Source organism: Nasonia vitripennis, chromosome 5 (genome assembly GCF_009193385.2).
Source record: "Nasonia vitripennis strain AsymCx chromosome 5, Nvit_psr_1.1, whole genome shotgun sequence".
NCBI lineage: Eukaryota > Metazoa > Arthropoda > Insecta > Hymenoptera > Pteromalidae > Nasonia > Nasonia vitripennis.
In genome coordinates, this window is record NC_045761.1 from 2154929 (window position 1) to 2175516 (window position 20588).

The window sequence follows — 20588 nt, forward strand, 5'->3', positions numbered from 1 at the left end:
AGATATTTTAATAATGATTTATTTTACACACTCAGCTGACTTCTATACACAACTATACAACGATGAAAATTAAAGTTCCTTTATTTTTCCTTAAAATCTTCGCTATGAGCCATCCAGGAGATCGTATATATATATATAACGCGCGCCTCGGTCGGTGCCACTATATAAGAAGTGTACTATTATTAGGGAACATTTTTTTTCTTTTCTTTTGCATATATATATCATCATCATCCTGGAGGTGTTTCGTATACTCCCGCGTGTGCACACTCGCCGTTATCGTAGAACCTCTTAGCAAAGTAAAACACCCTATATATTCCTCCTCTTCGCCCTCTTTTAACATATACCTTCGTGTGTGAGTCAGTCTTGGAAAAATCATCGCGCAAATAAATATATTTACTTTTATATATATATATATATATATAATATAACGTACAACGCTTTCTTTGTGTGTGTGCATGTGGGTGGGTGGGCGTATGCGCGTGTGTGTGTGTGTGTGTGTCGGTGTATCCCGCATATACAGTATAATGAATAATCGTAAACCGCGGCGACGCTACACGGGGCCGATGTGTATACGAGTGAAAATTCATCGCGAGATGAGTTCAGCTCGATGTAACACTCGCCTCGTTAGCCGGCGCCGCGAAAAGCCAAAATACATCGTACAATATATTTATATATATGATGAACGTTGCTGCGCACGTAAAACTCCCATACTCGGATCATCGGTTTGTACATGAAAAATCGTATACGCTCGTTAGTACATTGACAGTACAGCCTAAAGCTAATTATTTATTTTCACGTGGTGTACGTGTGTGAGTGTCTTGTTCCGCACACGCGCGACTATCTATATAAACTTATTCGCGCGCGTACACGCGTGTATATCACACTCTGTGCGGGTGTGTGTAATCTTCTTGTTTATCTATATGTTTGCTTTAACGTTACTTTGTTTAGCATCTACGGTAAATTCGTATAATATAACTATGGAATAACTTGCGATAACGGCCGCCTTCATCGTTACACAATTAAATTCTCTCTCCTGCGCGCTCTCGCAGCTCCCTATTACATCAGACGCGCAGTTTCACTACGTATGCACTCGAGTCGCACTGCTGATTTAGTTCGTTTTCTCTCTTTTATTATTCCTTAGCGTCTCATATGTACTACTTTTCTTTTTCTCTTTCGTGTATATTTGTGTAAGTGTGTGCGTGTGCGGGATGGACGCCTATTATAGGATAGAGGAAAAAGCGGCGCATCCGAAAATATCACAATACGTCAAGGTATTAAAGTTTATGACCAGACAGTTTCCGCGGTATTCTTAAATGTATAGCAGAGAAAAGTGTGATAATTTGTTAACTATATCGTATTGCAATTAAGCTATTCTGCCTTATTACGATGTGGGTATACGGTTTGGGCATGGAAAACTGCGTGTACGTGTGTGCGCGCGCGCGCGCGCGTGTGTGTGTGTGTGTAATGAGACACATGATGGAACAATACATGCGCTTGTAATTTAAAAAAGTTATAACCATCGCTCTCCGCTCCTCGTCTCTCTTTACAAGTAAACTTTTTCAATCAAAAATATGATATCCAATATATACGTCGCTATAAGCCGTAAGAAAGTATGAAAAGTGTGTGCGAGCTCTCTTTCCCGATTCAAGCGCAAACAATGATTTTGTTTCTTTGTTCTTCAAAATGGGAGACGAAAAATCACGCGTCGGAGCACGTGTATCATCGGTCGTTCGTTCTATAATAAGGTTGCCTATCGTTAAAGTCGTACACGCGTGCAATGACTCGGTTCAGTATTACATACTTTTTTATAATAATATGTGCGACAACCTTTTTATACTATATCGTTAATAATATAGCCTCTCCCATCTCCGATCGCAAGCGAGATCCGAGCGTTGATTTTTCATCGCGCGTATAATTATGTACATCCTTTTTAATCAATTTTTCTGTTCGAACGTAGAATCTACGCATTTCGGGGAAAGGAATAAGAGTCGGTGCGTGAAAGTGTCTCGCAGGGAAAATCAACGCTTCCATCCCGATCCGCCGCATATCGGCTTGCTTTTTCACTATATACTTCATATCAGCACATTGCACGACTCCCGCCTCGATCAGTGTAATACCGTATATCCTCAAGCCTGCAGCACCTCGTGCCTCCCGCTATATATCAACTATATTATTTTAATATTTACAATGCCACGTATGATACTAAGGTAACTCGTCGTATACATTTCGTTTCGCCTCTCGATTACCGAGACGCAAAGTATATAGGTATATTATGTGGCGCCCGCCCCGCCGATACGAGGGCCGAGCGAGAATTGTCACGTGTCATATCATTCCCCGCAACAAAATCTCAAGGACAATCAATAAGAGTCGCGCGTATCGTGTTCTATTGCCGCAATACAATAACGCTTCGCCCGGCCGGCGGCCCTTGTCCCGCAGCTCGGAGCAAGGGCCGCGGCCCGCGAACGAGCGAACCCTGCAATAACGGAAGAGTAAAACAACCTATAACACAGTATTTACTTAAACATAGCTCAACAAAGTTAATAAACCGAGCTGTACTCGATGTCGTGGCCGTACTGGGGCTGCGGTCCCGGCGGCTGGGGGCTGTACTGTTGCTGCTGTTGCTGCTGCTGCTGCTGCTGCTGCTGTTGCTGGGAGGCGTCGGAGGCCCTGCGCCTCAGGGCAGCGATGCTGTGGGCTCCCCGCCAGTCCGTGGCCTCGGCGCTCTCGGCCCCGGCGCTCGCGGGGGCCCCGGCGTTGTTGTTGCTGTTGCCGCTGTTGACCGCGTTCGCGGGCCCGGCGCCACCCCCGCTGACCGTCACCGGCGCCCCGGCGCTGTTGTTGCCGCTCGGCGAGTTCTGGCCGGCGCAGCCCACCCCGGCCACCCCCACGCTGGAGGCGCCGCCTGTCGGCGGTGAGCCTCGGGACGCCGACATGTGCACGCCACCTGGAAGCAGAGCCGAGGGTGAGATGCTTGGTTCGCTTGCGCGACGGGCTGGTGTGTGGATAAAAAATGAAAAAATATTGTGGAGAACAACGAAAAGAGCGTGCACGTGCAGGATTTGGTTGTTCGGTTCATAAAGTTACCTTTTGCCGTTAAGCTAGGTCCGTTGTATCCATTCCCTTGGCAGAACCCCCATCCTCTTTCCGATGCTGCAATTTGATACAGAGGTCCATGTTTTGTAATGTTCTGAGGTCACCGATCATCTGCAATTGATTTTACAATAACGTACTCGTACCGATCGCAGCTCTGGCTATATCCCCGATTCTTTCGGTTTCGGCACAATCATTACGAAGCATAACCATAGCTGCGCCGAGAGAGCGTGATAAGGTCGCGTACGTTCTTGTAAAAGTGTGCTTTCAGATTATCAGTGATCTCGTATCGGAAAGACATTAGAAATATTGCCAAATGAACAGATATCGCGTGTTAGCCTAGTTTATTAGCACAAAGTGGAGCTTTATGAACTGTCTGCATTCCACACGACACGCAGCTGCGTAACGCACTCGCGGAATTACGATTCGCGCGGCAATTTCAAAAGAAGCCGTTTCGAAAACCATTAACCCGGCGCATCTCTCCGAAAGCGTCGGTTTGTCGAAAAAAAAAGCGCTCCAACAACGTAGCATCAGGTACACAGAGGCGCATTATCAAAGCCACGCGCGCGGCCAATAAAAGCAAACCCCTTCGACGTAAATCTCGGCCGCGGCGCCGTTTTCCCTCGATCTCCTCTACGCTACGCGGCGCATGTAGGCTTTTCGTTCGAGGAAACTCCGATTCCGTGCAACTGCCGCTCTGCGCACAGTAAATAAAGTCATAATGCGTTCTAGGAAGGGTCGTGAGGTGAAATACCGCACGGCTACTATTCAGGTGCACTAATACGCGCTGTAGTGCGACGGTAAGTGCACGTGAGGCTACCGACCGATCGTAAAGCCCCTTTTTTTCAAGCCACCTCGGTAGTCTCTCTCTCTCTCTCCGCTGTTCGCGGCAGTAGTGCATCATCTTTGCGGTCCCTTTTCTCGGGTTTACGACTTTTCCCGTTCGGTCGGAGAGGTATAGGAGGCTCGAGTCGGCGCGTTTACGTAAACCCGAGCATGATGACGTTTTACGATATCCAAAGGATCGAAATATTTACAGATCTCGAAACACGTGTATATGCATAAGTGGCCATTAAAATTGAATCTAGGTATAGAGTACGTTTCGGACACGTCAACGCCCAAAACTGAACCACAAGCGCGATTCTTTCACAGTCTCGTTTATCTTCCTCTCGAAAGAGAGCCAACAAAGAGAGAGAGAGAGAGAGAGAGAGAGAGAGAGAGAGAGAGAGACGGCAGACGAGACACCAGAGTACGTGTGTGCAGATGCGCCGAACGGATTCGGTGGCGTTTCATGCGCCGAGTTAATTGGCACCTAGTGTAGAGAAGCCAGGACGGGCGAGCTGACGGGTGCTAATCATTATTGAAAAGCGCAAAATAAGTCCAGCTCTAAAAGTTGTTTGTTCGCCGAGTTACACCGCGAGCGGCGGTAAGTCGAGTAGCGCCTCGAGAGAGACCTTTTTTCGCTCTCGAATCTTTCTGTTTGGCTTCGCGGCTGCTCCGATATTTTTTCTACGCAGCTGAGCTACGCGTTACTCAAACACGCTTTGCATTTCTTCCCCGCTTGGATATAGGAAACAATTCCGCGGATATATGAGCTATGTAGTGTATGAAAACCTTTACAGTTGCGCGCTCTCGGAGAGCTTTTTTCTCGCGCCCTCTCAGCTGGAGTACGGCTCCGGTGATAATACACGATAATTGACACCGTAAGTGTCGGAGATGCAATCCAGGTGTGTACGGCTACGCTCACGTACGCGTCGCATGCTCCGCCGTCGCGACGGAAAGTTCCTTGTACATTGTCGTGTATTTTTAGGCGTTATGAGTGTATAAATAACAGCGAGCGAACAAGATCGTGCGGACTAATTGTTCTCGACTATATGTCATACATAGGTTTTTTCGTAATTGAAAGCGACGATTACACGGTGTTATGCGCACGGTTGGCTAAATGATAGTCGATATAACGTGTAAGATCGCGACGACTTCCGAATTATCGATGTATGATAAAACATCCGCCGGCATTAATATTTATATATTTCCAGCGAAGCTCGATTGACTGCTGACACAATGCGAGCTAGTTAATGATTCACGGGCTTCGCGCGGCTGTGTATAGCTATATAGCAGATCGATCAATTGACAACTCGTAAAACGGGCATTAAGAAAATTTGAAGTTTTAACACGGATAAATAGCGGTAATTTACACGTACGGCACACACACACACACAACTATTCACGCGGGACGAGAGAGGGGAGCATTATTATCCCAGGATCATTGCTATGTACTCAAAACAGAGTCGTGTCGTGCGAATTTAAAAGCCATGATTGAACGGTCAATATACGCGCAAGGTATTAGTGAGTCCGATTTCTAAATAAAATATCACAATCGCGGAGCGATTTTTTTTTCTTTTCTCTTCGCTCACGGCGCATATACACACGCTCGCAGACGCGCAATCGAGCGAGAGACAAGTCTCGGCAAACATTCCTCTTTACACGTCCGACACCTTTTTCGCGCAAAACCGGTATATCGACGATGCGCGCGCGCGCGCGCGCGGGGGACGATTCCATCCCAGAAGACGCTGAGATACTTCGAATAAGGCGCACACATCGCGCCCGCTCCGCTGCTCCAAGACAGGTTGCATCTCGAGGTATTCTCGCCGGTAAACATACGCGCGAGTATAGTGTATACCGGGAGAGAGAAAGAGAGAGAGAGAGAGAGAGAGAGAGAGAGAGAGAGAGAGAGAGAGAGAGAGAGAGAGCAGAGCGGCCGGAGAGACCCGAGATCTCGCACCTAGGTGCGACCACCTTGAGCCTCCGCCGGAGCTCGAGCAAACACACGAGGCCGCCGCGCTTGGCTTTATTGTTTTTCTGTCTCAAATTCTCTGTCTCGCTTTTTTCTCTCTCTCTCTCTTCTCTCTCCGCGGATGCCTCCTTTCGAGATTCGACTTTTGACGATGTCCGCGCGCGCGAGGGTTTCGACGTCGGAGCTTCCGTCGGAGAAAAGCGAGTATTTTCTTTGGCGTAAATCGCACGGGTATATCACATACACTTTTAATGACGCGCGAGCGAGAGGGAGTTTTTTGAACTCTCACGTCACCGGCGGCGTAATAAAATATTCCCGCGCTGACGATGTTTGCGAGCTCGAAAACGTGCGAGAAGTCCTCGGTACTCTCTCGCGACTGTATACACAGGCTGAAAGGTGCAGGCGTATGGGCTTTAAAACGCGCGACAATTTTCGATTCTAAAACGCCTCTTTCTTTCCCATGCGCTCTCGTGATCTCTTGAAAACATATCGAAATTCCTCGCGCCCGCGCGCACACAGAGCTTTTGTCTCGTCTGGCTGAAGTCGCGAAATTTTTCTCACGCGTCGCTCGATACGCTAGGCTCTTTCTAGAGAGAGGAGAGAAAAAAAGGCTGCGAGTAGAGGCGCGAAACGGCGCGTTATGTATTCTCATGCACTTACCGAGGGAATTCAATCCGTAGCTGGCCTGGTAGACCGTCTGCGAGGGACTGCTGATGAGCTGGCCGCTGTTGCCCAGGCCCAGACTCGAGCCCAGGCTCCCCGAGCTCTGCTGGCCCAGCTGGCCGAGGCTCTGGCCGAAGCCGCCCATGCCCATGCCGCCCTGGCGTAGCTGCTCCAGACCTGCGCTTCGAGATTAATTTTAGACGCGGTGCTGGTGAAAAAAGTCGAGCGCACGCCCGAGTTTGTACGGGCTAATCAGCCTCTAATCGAGAACATTATTCGCCGATTAACCGCGCGCGGCTCTGAAAAATACGAAAAATACGCGCGAGCTCTCAAGTCGTATTAATTTTTTCAGCGCGCAAATTGAACATTTATAGCCGGCTAATTTGTATAACCCGCGCGGCTTGATTCGCGGTAACGAGGGAAAAAGTAAGTCGCGCGCGGCTGTCAAGTTTTCGGCACTTAAAAATACTGCACTCCGCGCGAAAAAAGGGTTGCACTTTGAAATAATGAAGGATCGTTGAATAATGTATATAGCTGGATGTGCCGACCTGGACCCATTCCCCATCGATCGGTGGGCGCGTGGAACATGCCGGCGGCTCCGCACAGCTCGGAGCTCATGGCGCCGAACGGCGGCAGTCCGTGCGACGGCAGCAGCGAGCCTGGCGACCTGAACACCGTCGTCTTCTTGCGCTTCTTCCACTTTGCCCGACGATTTTGAAACCACACCTGACAACAGAGAACAGAGAGACGATCGTCTTAGCAAACAAACACAAGGCACCTTCCGCCCACGCGTAAGGTCGGGGCACAAAGGAAATATTTCGTAATTTGGCCGGCGGGGGATAGAAAAACTGTCTCCCAACGCGCTTGTGTATGTGTCTCTGTGTGTGTGTGTGTGTGCGTAGAGCGGAGTCGATCCATCGCGGCGCACGAGAGAGAAACGATATAAGGTGTCCCTCGGCGTTAGGACAATATCTTGGCGCGACCCTCGGCGCCCGGTAGCTATTAGCCGACGTTATGAGCTGTTGATTCTGGCCACGTAGTGGTCTCCCCCTCCCGTATATAAGCTGCCGAGCTCCTGGCGACTTGATTTATTGATATCGCATGCAAAGCCTGCCTTTGCTCTCGCCCTGTGTGTTTCTCGCTCCCGCTTTCTCCGTCTCTCTTACTCCCCCACCCGCGCACCCCCGCACACCCACACATACACACACACGCACACAAGCAGACTCGGATGTGCCGTGTGTATCTCTCGCGACGGCAGCGCGCACCCATAAATTAGTACTTTAGCATTAACGCGCGGGAAGGTATTTGTGTGTACGGCTCTTATATACGAAGGGCCGAGGGCGAATTTCTCTGTGTATACGCGGATTATACGAATCTAATTGGATGTATGGGATACATATATACACAGCTCGTCTCTTATTCTCGCTGCAGCGTATGCAGGTGGGCTGTTGTCTTTCAATCGTTGCGCAATGATTGCGATCGGAGCGCTTCCAGGGAATTAAATCCAAGACGGTGCTCAGCGGCAACAACCCCCTCGAAAGCTCAGGGGCGTGTCCTCCGCTCTTGTATTTCACAGCCGTTACATGCGCGCACCTCTTCCGTGACCGCGACCCCGCACGACTTCCGGCGCACGCACGCTTTTTCGCTCGCTTAGCTCTATATATACATCCGCGATCTCCGCGATGTATGTGTATACGTATAGAGACAGGCTGGTGGGTGTGGTTGCAGTCGCGCGCACTGATTTTACCTCGACGCAATATACCGAGGAGAGAGAAGAGAGAATTCCAGAATTATTTAAAAGTACGATCCGGGATAATTATTCTTTCAGCTGCTCGCTCGTCCCTTTCTAATTCATCTCATCTCCATTTTATCGATCGGCCGGGTGAAAAAACACACACCGGGGCATAAATAAATCGCCGCCGCCACTGTGCGCTTGTCTATATAATACCGCCTCCTTAATTAAGTTTATCGAACTCTTAAAACCGTCCTATTATTGATTAGTCTCGTCGAGCGCGAAAAGTTTTTCGAGCCAGTTCTGGATAAAATATTCTTATCGAAATACACAACGAACGACGAAGGCAAACAAATCAGCGTCGATTTCCCGGGGAGCATCCGCCCCGACGTTTAGCCTCGAGCCTCGAACACACCTTCGGATGACTAAGGCCGATCCGTGTGCGCGAGCAGTCAAGGTGTAGTCCGACACACGTGTATTATTACGGGAACTCGACGCGTGCGCTACACACCACGCGGATCAATTAGGAACATTGGCTTTTTGACTCGATCGATCCGCCTGTCCAGTATACAGCGTCTCATCGATAGGGCAGATGTTTTTATCTACCGGCACCTGGATCTCTCCCCCGTTTGTTTTTTCGGTCGAATCACTCGCGCGATGAATTTTTCAGCCCCAAAATTATCGGATCCAGCGAACTCTCGGTATAATGCAATTACCGACTGCTGAAACCGCGAGACGTGTCGCTATTTTATTTTCGCGCTATCGGATCAGCGAAAATATGATAAGCGGTTATTACAGGCATAGCCGCGGGTTATTAAAAGATCGTCCGCCACGGAAATCGATCGGCTGCATCAGGCGAGAGAAGAAACAAAAGTCACAGTCGCGACTCCCAGAGGCTACTCCCATCGCCGCCTCGAAAAGTTAACTTGGCTATTTGTTTCCGCTGAGCGATCGCGAGAGAGCAAGCATCGCGCGGGCTTAGCTCTCTCTCTCTCTCTCTCTCTCTCGGCTTGCGCCGCGGGGAGAACTCATCGAGCCGGTCCCGCAGCGCCCCGAACTTTGCCCGTCGGCTAGGAATTGCCTGCGCCGAAGGCATAAGACGCGCTGTGATATAAATTGGGCTTGCCATCGAGCTCCGAGCAGATATATATCGAGTCGGCTTATAGAGGCGCCATTGAGGGATCGCTCGCAGTCGGCTCGGATTTTCGGGCTCGCTATGCAGTAGTGGCCCGATGACGGGCTTTATCCCTTTCTTCGGGGAGAAATCGCGCCCGATAAACTTTGATCGACGACGATTTGCGTATATGTTTGTTTAAACGCGATGTTCGCTTCTGAATTTCGCTGCGAGTGCATCGAAATCGGGGTCTACCGCCACAAATATAACGGCTACAACAAAAAAGAATCAGATCAGGAGGAAGAAAGATGGCTCGCTGACCTCGAGGCCTGGCGGTCGGTTGTTAACGCGCGAGCGAGACATAATGAAAATAAATACTGTATAAACTTGCGGGCCACGCGTGCAATAGCCCCTGATTGATGATCAAGGCTGCCCGTGCTCTTTTCCGAGGGGTCGCTGCCTGCTATATACTGTACTCGTACGCGCGAAAAGACGCATTATGCGCCATTACCTAACCCCCTTTGGACCACCTATGGTCCCGGGCTTATGTACCCACACACACATATGCAGCTGCTTGCTCTATCGTGCGGCTTTTGATTTGCCGCGATTATCTGCCAGTGTATACACTGCGCTTAGCTCGCGTCATCGCGTCATCATCAGCCGGTTCACGCGTAATTTGGGAGGATGAAATTTCGGATTTGTACACGTTAGCGCAGTTAGAGAGAGAGAGAGAGAGAGAGAAAAGTTCTCGCACTGCAACCTGATCAAAGGCGAAAAACCGTTCGAGCCAAGAATACCCTCATCGAATTAATTAATGAAAATAGAGCGGTCACCGCGCTCCGCGGAAAAATATACATGCGCACTGCACACCCCCCGATATCCTGTAGCGGGGTGTCAACGATTATTATTATTATTATCACCGTCGCGCATCCTAGTCTCTCGCGATCGGAAAATCCGGCGCGAGATCCTCTCCTCGTCCGCTGCATAGAAATTAAAGGCTCGATTTTATCGCAGCACCCGCGCGAGCGGCGATAAAACTCGCTCGTCCGCGCTCGCGAAATGGCAGCCATCTCGTCAAGTTGATCCGTTTATACTTTATTATTATTTCACGCCGCCGCGATGCAATATCGTTGCGGCTTAGGCCTCCTCGCATGGCGCGAGATGGTCGCCTCGTCGTCAAATTAGCTAAAACTGCTCGTACGCGCGAGCGCGATACTGCTGGTTTAACCGCGCGCATATGTGCTCTCTCTCTCTCTCTCTCTCTCTCTCTCTCTCTCTCGGCACGCGCGACTGGTTGTAAAATTCTCGCTGTGCGCGGGTATGTACTTCGACGAAGCCAAGCACCCCGTGTATCGCTGTTTTAGCGGCACTTTTCCGGATTAAGCTTGCGGTTGCGGCTGATTAACGCGGGCGAGTTTGTTTTTTTTTAGTTTCTTGTTTAATTCATTTGGCGAGCGAGCGACAGCGGGGGATATGGATTAGCTCTCGTGTGCGCGGATGCAGCTTTGATATTGATTTTCCGACTGTGTGTTCCGCGCTGCCGGTATATAATTAGATGCGAGGGGATTCTCTCTCGCCGGAGAGATGCTAGAGCTGCTATTATTTAGTTGGAAAAATTTACCGGGTTTTCGTATTCACGCCGTTGCGAAAGAGTCGGAAAAATGATCTGAGACACGCTTGTATATGGAAAGCATTCGCATTATCGCATCGGTGCAGGTCGCGTTATAATTCGTACGAGAAAAAGAGCCGAGAATTATAGGACATAGAAATGGAGTTTCGGCTCTCTCGGAACGGCATATGTGGTCCAGATTAAATAGGGAAGAATAGACAAGGAGAAATCGAGCGAGCGAGATGGAAAAGTCATAATAAAATGGGCGTTAGATGATACTACTCCCAGGGGTCGCGCCAACACAGTTTATCCATCGCGCGCGCCTCCCCTCGTTCTCTCTCTCTCGCACACACTCACACACACGTACACACTTTTTCAGCCGGGGCCCGACGCGCGCCGGCCTAAGAGCTAATATCGCGGCCTATGCATATTTATGCCACATTAAAAAATCAACCCTCGGCGTGCGCGATATGCGGCCCCTGCCGATGCTCGCTTCCTTAAAATGCATGACTATGCGACTTGCGACTTGCGACGACGACGACGTCGGCGGCTTTGGTTTTACAGCTGGTGTCGAGGCGAAGGATTCGAATATTCCCTCCAAAAGTTATAAATACGAACGCGTGCGCTCCATAAAAGTCAGCCGTTTAATTGGACGTTTATGGGCTACTCGCTCGCATATGCGCGGTTATGAAATACAAGCTCTCGCGAGGGCGATCAGAAAACATAACTCGATACTCTTGTAGCCATGAAATTTTAACGCGCAGTCAGCTCGTCGGGCCGATTGCAGGTGACAGTACTTCATTTGTATAACAATTTTATGACACGTCGCTCTGGTAGACACACGTTCGTCAATCATGTTCATCCGCGGATACCCGCGTGTAGAGTTATCATCGAGCGGTCGCCTAATTTTTTCCGAGGCCGTCACGGACTTCAATTCTTTAATCAACCGCTTTATTATTAGAGGACGATCTAGTCTCAACGACGCATCAGCGAGAGACGTAGGGGTCACGTCGGGGGGAAAAAGCTCCCGCGCGCGCGCGCGCGCGCTAAATGCGAAATGCCTGTTCTCGGCCGGGCGTGAAAGAGATCGCGAGAGCGTCATTTCTCAAAGCGGACGCGCACTTGCTCTCTATGATGCGTCCCCTGCACATAACACACGTACGCCTATACCTCCCCCGAGGATGACACCGTCGGCGCGTCGTCTCCCTTGGGAGCTCCTTTGATGCCGCTCGCTGGCTGCGGCACATGTGTGCGGCCAGATTCACTTTCGGGGAGTGTATAGCGACTCTTTGACGCGGATCGATTGCTCGCTTTTTAATGCGCTGCTTTTATGGCTGCTTCGTGCGGTCTTCGACCACCTAATGTCCCACTGCACCGCACACGCGGTACAATATTTTTAAAATCGAAGCTCCGTATATGGCTAACTCGATTAAAGGCAATATAGGCGCAGGGCCGAAAATCGAGAGCCGTAACACAGCAGAGTGCGGGAAAAAGTCGGGCGGCGAAAATCAGCCCCGGCCGGGCAATCGGAGGACGTCGTCAACGTACGTCGCAGCCCATAAAACTGGCGACGGCGGTAATCGAAAGGGCCGTTGAAGCCGCAGTTACCTGCGAGCGCGGGCAGTTAACTTAAATGCCTGTTAGCGGACATTAACTGTTGGCCGCCTCGTCGTTGGCGAGCGACGATTGCAGTTTTAATCGGCTCTTCATTGCGATTAAATTTAAATCGCGCCCATCCCCGTTTGAGGAGGATGTCAAAGGCCGAAAAATTGCTCATGGGTATTTTTCAGTTCCAAAAATAGAAACCTAGTAGTGAGCCGACGCCGCGCAAAAAATTTACATCGGTGAATCGAAGCTTACAGCGCGACAGTCCCGATAACGTTCATTTCCGGCGCGTCGACGCGCCAAATATCTCTCTCTCTCTCTCTCTCTCCCTCATCTGGCCAAGGGGTATTGAAATGCACGTAATTAAAACGAGCCCGAAGCGCCAATACGTGTTTTAAATATAAATAAAGTGGCGCAACCGCGGCTGTGTTCAAAAGAACGCAGCGCGCGCGCGCGCGGGGTAAAAAGCTTTTATACCGTCGCGCTCGTGACGATTGGCGTGATTGAGCTTTATTCGAAAGATCGAGTGAGCTGCCAATTAAATCGGCAATATAAATTACGAGCTGCAGCCCTGCCTATATAGACTGATAAGGAAGAGAAGCCTTGTCGCGTCGGCCGCATATAATATGCGTGTGGCGCGAACAGCCATCAAACGCGTTATCGTGTATAGTAGCCCTTTACCACCGGCTTTTCGCGATCGCCGTTGAAATGTTTAGGGCCGAATATCTCGCTTTGATTTGATTTATACCGAACGTTATTCTTCTGTCGCCGCGGAGTTTCCATTTATCGCTGCATGCTCCGCGCGAGGACATGATTTAATGAGCCCGCGAATTAAAAGGAGCGAGCTTGCAGTCGAGTTTTCCGAGTCAATGAAACCTCTAATTGATCGAATCGACTCGGCACTTCATATACCCGAGCTCTGAACATACGAACGAATCGAAGCTCCGCAATGATTCGTGCGTCGCGCAAATTTTCCACGATCTCGAAATTAAAGCTCTCCTCGCAGCGAACCTGTATACATCGAAATGTATTTCTGGACACGTTCGATATTTTTTGCCACGCAAGTGTCCGTCGTCGTCGTGGCTTCGCGCAATCGGTAACAGTACGTAGCCATCTTTAAAAGTGCCTCCGCGAATAATCTCATGCATTCATTATGCAGCGCGCGCGAGTGCTTTGCCGTCGGATCGAGCTTTTTCGAGACGCTGGTATCGGTTTCAGCCTCGCGCTTAAAATAAAGCTCGCCCTTTCGAGTCTGGGCGTGCTTTCGAAAAATTAAAAATTGGATAATTGAAAATACCAATCTTCAACGGCGAAGTACGCGGCAGGCATCCTCCCTAGCTCTCTCGCTCTTTTCTCTCGCAATTCCAAAGCAGCGCGTAGGTAGCTGCGTGTGTACGCAGGTGCACACAGAGGCGCCTCCTTTCGCGGCGCGGAAAAAAGAGGGCATGTATAGAGAGCAGACGTCGGAGAGCCGCCATGGCACGGCGGAAATCTGCCGCCTCGATATCATCCCGGCTCCGCTCGATAGCGCCGGCCTCGGCGATTGGCCGCGGGGGGAGCGGCCGGTCGCCCGGGCAACGCAGCGCCAGGGCCAACCGCCGTCGGGCCGTCTCAGCGCACGCGCGAGATTCCGTTGCTCCGGGTAACGCGCGCGCAAGTCGAGCTTTCTCGCCTGCTGATCTGAGTAGGCCTACGCGAGCTTTGTCTGATCGCGGCTTCTTCCTTGACCTTCGGCCTCGCGTATTTTCGAGCTGGTAGAGCAGAGCCTCGATAACCGAGACAATAAAATTCTCGTCTCGCCACCGCCGCGTAGGCAACCGAGCGTGACTCCCGGGCTCGAAATGAAATCTCTCTCGTGTACAATTTTCTTTGGGGAGGAAAGCCCGTTTCAATTTGACTGGCTCTCCCGCCCCGCATTCCGCTCTGCTCTACTCCACCCGCTCGCTTTGGCTCCGCGTCGTCAAGGTAGCCGAGACGTCAACTTTCCCTCCTGTATCCGCGAGGCATGCAAGCTCTGGAGAAAGAATTCCGCAGGGGTGCGCTGTATACGCTTCTCGATTGATCGATTCTTATATACCTGCTAATCGCGTATAACAAGACTCGCAATAAGCTCGCTGAATCAGCAATTTGAATTCAATAAGCGGAGCCTCTAATTTGGTCGTTGCATTTCCATCCGGCATTCCAGATCTAGCCACTTCTTCGCATCTCTCTCGAGCCTCGACTGGGGAGCTGCTTGATATGCAGCCGACGCGCGGCTTGACTGACGCTCCGAGTGGCGAATAAAAATTTCATGAATTTCTATTAGCCCCGCGGCGAAACAGGCGTGTGAAGAATCATATCTTTGACGTCGCGGCGGCTGTCTGTTATCTCGGTTTAAATCGACGTCAGGCCTCGGCCTTCTGCGGTTTGAGAGCGCGCCGGGACCCATGGAAATTCGACGGGCTTAGCGCCGCGCGCCAAGTTTCACTTTAATCCGGAAAGCCGGCGTAGGCCGCGGTAATTGATACGGGCGAAAACTTTCCGCCGCCGTCGACTACTACCACTACCACTACTATAATCACTCAGACGCTCGTCCGCGCGCGTGTGTTTACGAGGGTCGCCCGATTAAAAATGTATACGTAGGCATTACTCACTTGAACTCTGCTCTCGGTGAGGCCGATCCTCATGGCGATCTCCTCCCTGAGAAAGATGTCCGGGTAGTGGGTTTTACTGAAACACCTCTCGAGCTCGTTCAGCTGGGCCGGCGTAAATCTCGTCCGGTGGCGCTTCTGCTTGGCCGGCTTGTCGTCTCCCTGTCCGACCGAGCAGGCGCCTCCTGTTATAAGGACGGAAACGAGCTGCTTTAACAAACTTTTATCATCCTTCCGTCGAACGGACGAAAAACTCATGGAATATCTCTCGACGCGCGGCCGGCGAGTTTACCAATTTATATTCCCCACATCGCGCGAGCGCCGGATTTTATAACTCGTAAATATACCTTTTTATATTAAACGTTCCATTAATCAGCGCGATTAAGAGCTCATGTTAAAACTTTGCTCCACCTCTGATATTTCCGTAATTGATGAACACGTTGCTCATCGACTGCGAATTATCTCGTGTATGCATATATATGATGAAAAATAGTAAACCCGTATAAGCTTTTTCTCGAGAGAGAGTCCAAAGCGCAATAAGTGAAAAGGCAAAATGGAGTGAATTACGTTCGAACGAACCTGCCCCCGGCATGGTCATGATTAATTCCTGGGGAAGCGTGAGACCCCCGCCAGCGGACAGGCCACTGCCCAGATTCACTCCCAGGACGCCGTCCAATTTATCGTGTCTCTTCAGGTCCTGCGCATGAAGGTCCTTCGCTCCTGCGCACGCAAAAATTTCCATTCTTTGTTAGGTGTGCAGCAAGCCATTGCCACCGGGGCGCCTATACATTTATTCTCCGAACGCGAATATTTTTTTTTTTTCTATTCCCGATACCTACACATCCGACAGTTGCGTCATATACTCTCGCTAATCGAATAGTTCCGCTCATTCAAGCGCTTTGTTATTCCGATGCGTTCGAAAATTCAAACAGAAAAAAATGAAAAAGAGAAACAAAGTGGAGAGCGCCGACGCAGTTCAATCAGCCCTAAATTGAGAATAATTGCCGGCTCGGATGTTTAAAACCAGGGAAAAATGAAAAAGCTCTCGTGCAGTGTATTTACACACACGATGAATTTTTACGTACGCCTCGAAACAAAGAGTCGATCCCAGCGGCCATCGCCTATATACTCGAGTCGCACCGTATAGCACACACCGACAATACAGCTCCTCCGACGAAGGGCCCCTCTCTCTCTCTCTCTCTCTCTCTCTCTCTCTCTCTTTCTTTCTCTCTCTTTCTCTCTCGCGACAAGACAGCACCGCCGCGAGAGGAATATCGCGCGCGACTGTCCGCGCGAGAGATTTTTCCCGTCGGCCGAGCTGCAGCAGCACCGCGCACACGGCAGTTTAAATTTGTATAGGAGCAGAAGCCCGCTCTCGCGGCTTACTTAGCACCGAGGTGCGAGAATCGTCACCGGCTTCTCTCCGCCGGCTTCTAAGCGAGCAAACAGCTCTCTCTCTCTCTCTCTCTCTCTCTCGCTCTCGCGTTATATACGGCCGCGACTCCCGCGTATAGAGAGACGGCTGGCTTTTTCACTCTCTCGTCGCGACGACGAGTGTGTGGGTGTTCTGGAAAAAAGGAGAAGCGGGGGAACATTAAAAATATATTTTAGTTCGGCTGCGATCGGATTTTCTAACACCTCGAACCTTATATTTTTTTTTTCGCGCGGGCTCTCGCGTGTTTGCGCGACGCTGAGTCAGGCTGATCGCGAGCGAGTGGAAAAAGTAGCGCAAAATCGATGTTGCACACAGCGTGTGCGTGTGTCACGAGTGTATAGCTTTTTAACTATATATATAGTTGTCCGCGTATTAATTCTGCATTCTCGCTTTGAGGGCGGTTTCCGATTTCCCGTAGTTGAAATTTCGTTCGGGCGCGAGAAATTAACGCTCGATTCGCGCTTTGTATACACAGTAAAAGTTGCCAAAGTTTTCATCGAAGCCAAACTCGATGCGCAAATTGAAAGAAAACTGCCAGCCATCGACGCGTGCCTCGTCGAATAAAAATGAATAAGACGCATAAACTTTGTACAGCAGTAGCGAGATACAGCATCAGCGATTCAATTACAGCCGTTCATTCACGCGCGCGATAAAATAAAAAGCACCGGCGGCCGCGCGTAAAAGTAGCGCCTCTCCCGCAAGCTATACACAGCGTCCGAATCTCCTCTTATATATATAAAAAAGAAAACCGCCGAAAGAACAGGTTGGCCATCGCGAGATAGAGGCGCGTTAAACTTCGATGGTTGAATGAAGGAAGCATCAGCAGCACGCGTCACGTCCTCGCATGAATGGGCTTTTACGACGCTCGCTGTATCCTTATCCTTCTTTTTTTTTCAGTTTTCATCTTTACGAGCGAGAGAGAAAGAGAGAGAGAGAGAGGAAAGCCTCGATGACTTTATTCCCGATGTTTATTGCGGCGGCCGTTTACGAGAGGGCCTCCTGTACACGAAAAAAAAGGGAGAAAACGCGCTGCTTTATGCGTCGAGTGGCCTCGTCGGCGATTTCTCAAATCCGGGGAGCTTGCCAAGATGGCTCTTGGAATGCGCGGGCTTTGTTTTTCCCCGATCGAATTCACACGACGCGCAGAGTGAAAGCTCTTATCGCTTCGCTTTATCTCTACGAAGCAAAACAAATGAGCTCGTCGGAATATAAGAAGAAAAAAAGCTCTGATGGAAGCAAACACACCACAGAGAGCGTCTAATTGATCGACCAATCGAAGCAGATCCGTCAAAGCGCGGCGATAACGAGTGACTCGCGCGAGAGAGCGTATACATATATGTATAGATGCAGGGTATACATAGCGACGGCTCGCATCAGCCCAGCGGACGAGCGCATGCCTCGAGTCTTTGCAAGTTCCGTCGCTGCGCCGCCGCCGCCGCCGCCGCTGCTTGCAATCACGCGAGTTAAGGTGATTAAGACCGTTCGAGAGCCTACGCGCTGCTAGTCCAATCTTCCAGCATCACCACGTGTTGCTCGCACGTGTCGCGATTCGCTTTGTTCACGCTGCAGTGCTGGAGCTTTTTTTACGCGTTTGTTCGAGGAGACGAGCGAGGCGTCCGACGGGTAAACTTTCGTACCGCGGTTTTCGGAGATTTTCGAGAGCTTTCACGCCGATTTTTCGTTGGTTCGAGAGTACCGGAACGGAAGTGAGCGCGAGAGTTCAGATTTTCGACGTTTGCAACACAAATTAGCGCCTTTTCCACTGGCCTATTCCTCATCCAAAATTGACCACGCTTCAACTCGTCCGCAGCGACGTTAATAATAACACGCAGCTAAACATACATGCGCATACATCCCAGCTGGCACCTGAGATATCTCATACATTACAATGTCGCACTGGGTTACCTGTGATGCCGTGAATCGAGCCGCCGGCGGAGATGTTATTGAGCATGCCTCCGAGGGCGGTCCGCGACGGCTCCAGCAGCCTCACTGACAGCAGCTCTTCTCTCTCGTCCAGCACTGCCTACTATATACCGTGCAATACACGCAATCTGATGTTGAGCAATCAGCAGCAGCGGCACCAAACTCTCCTGATCGTACTCGTAGAGACTACGTGGCTCTGCCAGCTCCGGCAGTCGGATACACAGGCGGCGCTCGGTGGACTCGGTAGACCCATGCCCTGCGCTGGCAAACAGCGAACTGGCCGCGCGCAGCCGTCGCCATCTCCGCGTAGCCCCACCACCACCGGCGGCTCTGCTCAGCTCTCCCGGAGCCTCTCTTCCAACCCCCCGCGCACCGCCGCGCGACTCGACTTCGTGGGCGTGATATTAAATCACTCCTATGCCGCGAGCCGTTCTAGGTGTACGAGCGCGGCGCGCGCTTACCTATGCGCCTACGATGCCGACGAAAGTCTGGCTAGCTGATGCTCTGGCTCCTGCTTGATTTTCAATCGTCTTTTATTCCGCTGAACGACTCGACGTTTCAATTATTACATACATCGAACTTCATTACGGCCCCGTAATTTGGCATATCGATAATATACCGATGCGAAAAATCATCTCCAACGATCATATAATTATATGATGTTCCGCGGAAAATTGATTTCGATATACAACAAGCTCTCCTCCACTCGGCGAGTACTTTAGGCACAGACGACCCAGCGCATTAAACGAAACGTTTACACCAACGATCTCGAGACGAAACTCTCTCTCTCTCTCTCTCTCTCTCTCTCTTTTTCGTCATACACCTGCGCATCATTTTATTTCTCCATCATCTCTCTATCGCGCGCAACATAGACTTCCGCTTTCTTCCTTTCTCTCTCCTTTTCCAATTTTCCAGCCGCTCTCTCTCTCTCTCTCTCTCTCTCTTTCTCTCGTCCGCGTTTCTCCGCGCTATCGGCGCTGCACGAGCTCGCTTGGCGAGGGGCGTGGCCCCGCTTATTCGGAGCGACCAATTAGAGCCGAGCCCGGCCCCCGCGGCACCCCCACCAGTCCCGCCGACTACCCCCGCCGTCGTGTGCGCGCCGCACCGGTGAGATTTATTGAAATTTTATTTTTATGGTCGCGCGCCGCTCGAAAAAAGGAGGAAAAGCGCTTTCTTGAGCGCGAGTAGCTGTATATGATGCCGCTGCGAGGAAGAAGCTAGCTCGCGTTCCACGAGGCTATGGGGATGTAGCTTTCCTTCTCTCTCTCCCTCTGTCGCTCGAGTTCCTCTTGATTCAATATAGCGCGTGTGCCGCGTTCTTCGTTTTCCTCGTGCTCGTCGATAATCTTTTTGCTCCCGTTGAGAATCAATTTTCCATCTGATATGCCTGTACACGAGCATAATCGCGATGATTTCCAATCATCCTCATCGGCGTTATCAAGGCAAGCCCGGAGCCTCCTTCATCAGTACTACAGCGCAACTCGCTGCATCAGTCGGCATAAAGAGCGAACTTTCGACGTTAACCCCAAGCCCAGCGATGCCAGCTCGCCGCGTAGTCCCGCATAATAAACATCCCCCCAACTCATCACTCGCCAAAGCCAACCATCATCATCATCATCATCATCATCGTGCGAGCTCGTCATCGATTTCCAACTATGCAGCAGAATACACACACGAGCTGCTGCACTCGTATTATCAATCGCTATAGTAGCATCGAGTTTACATCGAGCTCTGCTGCAGCAGCCGATTAATCAACTTTGATGCAATTAGCGCTCGGACCGCAGTAGCTGCGCGTTACATACGCTATTGTGCGCATACGCGTGCATATGGTCAGCTTGGATATACGCATAAGCGATGTTTTGTTTTTCAGGAGCTATCTCGAACGTGAATTATTGTATGTTCGCCCAGTGCCGACAACTATGCGAGTACGCTGTATGCCGTTCTCAAGTGGAGCCGAGTGCGATATCACCGAGCTTGCGCTAATGCTCGAGCT

General features: G+C 50.5%; 1 protein-coding gene across 6 annotated transcripts; it reads right to left on the minus strand.

Moving 5' to 3' along the window:
- Positions 1 to 3: 3 nt before the first annotated feature.
- LOC100122965 (homeobox protein orthopedia) lies at positions 4 to 18885 on the minus strand. Of its 6 annotated transcripts, none has more exons than XM_031931680.1 (7): positions 18578 to 18885; positions 15817 to 15957; positions 15241 to 15422; positions 7096 to 7273; positions 6545 to 6724; positions 3085 to 3150; positions 4 to 2944 (listed from the first exon to the last, which is right to left on the minus strand). In XM_031931680.1, exons 1-7 carry the CDS (start codon positions 18621 to 18623, stop codon positions 2538 to 2540), a joined length of 1200 nt encoding a protein of 399 aa, XP_031787540.1. In that variant the 5' UTR covers positions 18624 to 18885; the 3' UTR covers positions 4 to 2537. The 6 variants fall into 6 exon arrangements, with proteins under 6 accessions (XP_031787540.1, XP_031787539.1, XP_031787541.1 ...); XM_031931679.1 differs by having other exon boundaries at positions 15805 to 15957; XM_031931681.1 differs by having other exon boundaries at positions 15805 to 15980.
- Positions 18886 to 20588: the final 1703 nt, after the last annotated feature.